This window comes from Daphnia magna, unplaced genomic scaffold (assembly GCF_020631705.1).
Source record: "Daphnia magna isolate NIES unplaced genomic scaffold, ASM2063170v1.1 Dm_contigs180, whole genome shotgun sequence".
NCBI lineage: Eukaryota > Metazoa > Arthropoda > Branchiopoda > Diplostraca > Daphniidae > Daphnia > Daphnia magna.
Window position 1 is genome coordinate 132,497 of NW_025533157.1, and position 5,458 is coordinate 137,954.

At 40.4% G+C, this 5,458-nt stretch overlaps 1 protein-coding gene across 1 annotated transcript; it reads left to right on the plus strand.

Moving 5' to 3' along the window:
• The first annotated feature begins 3,106 nt into the window (after positions 1-3,106).
• On the plus strand, positions 3,107-5,037 carry LOC116920852 (O-glucosyltransferase rumi homolog). The gene is made up of 5 exons (XM_045167322.1): positions 3,107-3,307; positions 3,462-3,633; positions 3,901-4,102; positions 4,178-4,456; positions 4,561-5,037. Exons 1-5 carry the CDS (start codon positions 3,157-3,159, stop codon positions 4,978-4,980), a joined length of 1,224 nt encoding a protein of 407 aa, XP_045023257.1. The 5' UTR covers positions 3,107-3,156; the 3' UTR covers positions 4,981-5,037.
• The last annotated feature ends 421 nt before the right edge of the window (positions 5,038-5,458 follow it).

The following is a 5,458-nucleotide window of genomic DNA, read 5'->3' on the forward strand; positions in this document are numbered from 1 at the left end:
ATCTTTGGAAAAATTGACAAACAATACCCCCCCCCCTCCACCATGGTTGGCTTCACAGATGGATCGGTCACACACAATGCAGCAGCATGTGCCTTTACGTTCCCCACCACTAATCAACACGAAGCTTGGCAGCTCTCACCGGGATCAAACATCCTCTCGGCCAAACTACATGGCATACTCAAGGCATTGGAAGCCTGCTACCACAACGAGCCAACCCAAACTATGCTCCACATCTACACCGACTCTCAGGCCGCACTCATGGCTATCAAGTGTATCCCGAGAAAACCTCCAGCACCAGTTCTCCACGACATATGGAATATGCTTCTAGCACTAAAAAATGCAGACACTTTAACACACCTAACATGGATCCCAAGCCATGTTGGTATCGTAGGCAATGTCCTGGCAGACAAGCTGGCCAACGACTCAGTGAACCTGGCCAACAGCAGGGAAATCAGCAATGCCCTCACAAGCGAAGAAATCATTGTCCTATACAAAAGAATATGGTCAACCTCAACCTTGAACGATCTTAAAAAATGCAACAAACCCTAGTAGTTGAAAGATACGTTCACTCCTATCCCGCCAAAGTGTCGTTGTTTTCAGGACCATAGGCAGCAGCACCTGTCCGCAGTAGTTCGACCTAACACGGAAGGTATAGAGCAAGTGATTGACGCGTACCCCTTCCCTATTTGTGAACGCCCTCTTGCGGATTTCGCCATGTTTGTTACGAGTCCGTTTTTCCTCTGAGGAATCCTTATAGGGAAAAAAGGGGATCGCAAAAAAAAATTTGTGAAACCTTCCCAATTTACCAAAGGATACTAGCAATAATTTTGTGTTAAAGGTAAATGAACTAGCTACATTTTAATATTAAATTAATGGTATTTAATTCTAGAAAACAGCTAAATTTTAATGTTTAACGGTATTGTTTTCATTATGTGTAAGGAAAAATGAGCTACGTTGTAAAAGGGTGTCATCATACCCAGGGCCTAAGACAATGAAAATTGTAAACTTGGAAGCTGCTACAACTTTTGGACTGTAAACTAATGTTTGAGTATTCGTTTTAATTATAATTTTGTGATATTTATAGAATATGTGTAGTAATAATAAACAATTGTTTAACAACTGAAATGTTTGTCTGTATATTAATGAATTTTGATAGGTGAAACATAAACATACAAATTTAAAATCAAAACAAACTTAACTGTTAAGAATTCTTAGCTATTTTGAAGTTGGTTTGCACTTTGGATTTGGCTTTTGCAACACCAACAGTTTTCTAAGTCGCTTACTCTCTAAATGAAAACGCACCTTTACATACTCCATTACTAGGTATTTTAGGTTATAGTCTCTGTGTTCGTCACAGAAAAGTGGAACAGTGTGTAACTCAGCAATTTTGGCACAACACAATTCAAATGAATCGTGGATGTAGATGTGGTTGAGATCTTCAAAATGAGATTGAATAGCCAGTTCAGTTCCCTGGACGAATTGTAGGTATCACGACAAGGATGAACAACGCATTTATTTCTACCTGACATTTCTAAATCTAATGCACTAATTTAAAGTTTAAAGCAGGGCTAGCTGGTGTGAGTAGAAAAATGCGAGTAGAAAAATAACAACCCTTAAAACTCAATTCATAGGTGGCAGTTACGGTTATGGGACACTTAATCGATATCTTGCCTCATTTTCTCACAATCGATACGGGAAATTGGCAACAACTTTTGGGAAAAAATCCGAGAGGGGGAGTTAACATGGCCGTGGCTACACCAGTATTCTATTACTCTGGATACAGTCTACACTTTTTTCCAGACATTTAATACCTAGGGCAAAAAAAGGTGTCTGTTTGCGCCAAAACCGCCCTACCTCTCCTTAAAAAGGTAAACTATTAATAGTTTCTACCCACAGATGTAGGGCTCGGCCCCGCGACGATCGGGTACGATTTTGGCCGAACCGCGCGGTTCCTTTTTTTAAAAAGGCCAAACCGGTGCGGTTCGGTTTATCAATTTTTGGGAACCGATCGCACCGCGGTTTCCGCGGTTTTACCGCGGTTTGTTGAGTCACACCGCGGTTCTTACGGGTCACACCGCGGTTTTAGGAAAACAACAACACCGCGGTTTTAGGAAAAACAACAACACACCGCGGTTTTAGGAAAAACCGCGGTGTGACCCGTAAGAACCGCGGTGTGACCCGTAAGAACCGTGGTTTTAGACAGTTTACACAACAAGTTTTGCACAGTTTACACAACAGTATAAGTCGTAAATTATGTGAAAAACCAGTTGTATTTTTGCCCACATCATTACAACAATTTTCTTAATCATCATTCGTCAATGTTTTCAATATCGAATTCAGTCAGGTTGTGGGAACGTGAATCAATTTCGTTGATCAAACCGGCTTTAGGCCTAAACCATGAGCGCAAGCAGATGAGGGCTTCAACAGTCTCGGAATTAAGGCTCATCCTAGCAATTGCAATACAATCTTTTCCAGTGTTGAACGCCCTCTCACTGCCTGCACTAGTGGCTGGAATGCTTAACATATCTCTAGCCATGTTTGATAATTTAGGCCATCTTTTAGACCTTTGGTCCCAGTAACTTAGTATATCGGTCGGATCACAGTTACTGGACTCGGTCTCCTCATTCACATACTGTTTCAATTCATCTGCTTTGATTCAGTAGTTTTTGTGGATATAATAGCAGCTATGAAAGAATGGTCCGTCTTGGATTTTGAACTTCCGTGTTTGGGTTTGGGATCACTATCAATCGTTGTTTCGCTGTCAGCTGGCAAACTATAGGATTTCAACATAAGATCAATACTAAAAAACGCGATTTACGCTCAACGCGATTTGATTGGTTGATTTGAAATTTCCGCCAAATTTTCAAAAAATTTCAAAATGGCGGCGGTTCGCACCGGTTTGACGAATTCCAAACCGAGAACCGCACCGAAGTAAAAAACGGCTAAACCGAACCGACGGTTTGGTGATTTTTGGCCGGCAAACCGCGGTTCGCCCCGATCGAAAACGATCGGGGCCGAGCCCTACACAGATGGCTTTTTCAAAATAAATCGGTGTTCACCTTTTTGTGCAGGATACTGTACATCTTGCAACGTAGCAAAATTGCAGAAAAAAAATTGTGTGTGTATATTTTAAAGCAATGGAATGTTCGTTTCAAAATGATAACTAATTTCAACTCATTCGTCCAAATCTTTATTTTGTTATTTATTTGCAAACTGGGAATAGTGAGATGTGTCAAACAAGAAAACGGATATTGCTTCAAAGAAGAAGATTGCAAACAGAATGAAGGCGAAAACTTTGATTTTCACGGTAATGACATGGCTAGCTAGGCAAACTAATATGTTTTTGAAGAAAAATTAATTCGTTTATATGTCTTAATCTTCTATTTGCCTTTTCCAACCATGTATAGCCATTAGTTAGTTTTTTAAACTGTATTCCCTTACTTGTTTTGCAAATCATTCAGAAAACAGTGAAAAGTGGAGTGAATTCACAAAACCAATATTGAAGGCATTGGCAGACTATGAATCATGTTTGTTTCAAAACTGCTCCTGCCTTACTCCTGTTGTTGATGAAGACTTAAAAGTGTTTCAACATATTGGAATAACAAAAATTATGCTCGAGAATTCAAAAGACAGGTAAATTTATTCAATGTTTAATGTAAACAATTGCTGTTTGTACATGTGTGCCGTGAATTTTTATCCCTTGTTAATTGGATGTTGGCAGAATATGGAACCAGAACTATTACCAGTATGACCTTAGGTCAGGGAAGGGTAACAATGTTTCATAATTACCATACGAAAGCTTGTTATTGTGGTGTCAGCACAATATTTTAAAACATAACTAGGGTTCTGTATGTATTTTTTTTTTATTCACAAAAATTTTCTTTTCTTTTTAATAAATAGAGGTACGAAGTACCAAATCATTGGACACAAACTTTACCGCGAACCTTATTGCCTGTTCCCCTCCCGATGTTCAGGCGTTGAGTATTTTATACTTAAAATCATAAAAGATTTGCCAGATATGGAACTGATCATCAATAGCAGGGATTGGCCCCAAGTTAGTCGTCATTTCGGGGAACTTTCACCAATATTTTCATTTAGCAAGGTACAGTTAAGTTTATAGGAATTAAAGGTATATTAATGGAAAATTGCATATATAAAGACTCCTTGTATTGGACAGACGAAAGATTATCTTGACATAATGTATCCTGCTTGGACTTTTTGGGAAGGAGGCCCAGCTATAAGTCTGTATCCCAAGGGCTTGGGACGCTGGGATCAGCACAGAATCTCAATTGATAAAACGGCTGCCATATATCCTTGGAATGAGAAGAAATCACAGGCGTTTTTCCGAGGATCAAGAACTAGCTCTGAGAGAGACCCATTGATTTTACTCTCGCGTGAAAGGCCGGATTTAATCGACGCTCAATATACGAAAAATCAGGCCTGGAAATCAGATGCCGTATGTAGCTACAAGGAATTTGTTTTATTCAAATTAATTTCAATTTCCAATTGGTTATAGTTTTATGAAAGAACATAACTATTTTTTACTTTCGCGTGTTTAAGGACACCCTTGGTGCTGCGCCGGCTAAAGAAGTCAGTTTAGAAGACCATTGCTCCTATAAGTACTTGTTCAACTACAGAGGTGTGGCTGCTAGTTTCCGCTTCAAGCATCTCTTCCTATGCAAATCACTCGTATTTCATGTCGGTGACGAGTGGGTCGAATTCTTCTATCCAGCGTTGAAACCTTGGGTGCATTACATTCCCGTGCCGAGTAGCGCGACACAACACGATTTATTGCGGCTCGTCCGCTTTGCCCAGGAAAATGACGATCTAGTTTCACGCATCGCCGCTAGAGGGCATGAGCTGATCTGGAACCATTTGAAAATGAGCGACATCGAGTGTTATTGGCGGTACTTGTTGACTCAATATGCCAAACTTCTACGATTCCAGCCTCAGCTAGATCGCAAGCTCATTGCGATTTGACTTCATTTTCTCTGTTTCTCCCCCATGTTTCAACTGTACAATACACTTGATAGCCAACCGCATCGTTTCGCCATTTAGCTGCTCCCTTTACTCTGTAGGAGAGTAGGATCCGCAAGTATCCTCAACCAGCTGCAAATCACCAAATTTTTATTCTACCAAAAAGTTGTCTTTGTAATGGTAGTCGGGGTTTCCATCTAAATTTCCGGCGTGAATTTTTCCTTCTGTACTGTTCTGTAATTCGTGCGTGCCTCTTTGTGCTTTGTGTCATGTCTCTTTATCCATTTCTCAACATATCGTGCTGGCCAAGCGAAGACATCGGATTGCGTCAACCTACACGGTTGGTAGACGGACGGCGTGCCAACGATAGAGTCGTCCGTCTATGGAGTTTCTTTCGACTTCGGGAGTGTCATGTCGAGATAAACAAAAAAAAAGGGGGGAAGAAAGAACAATCGGGCGCGAAGTGGAAAAAGAAAAAGCA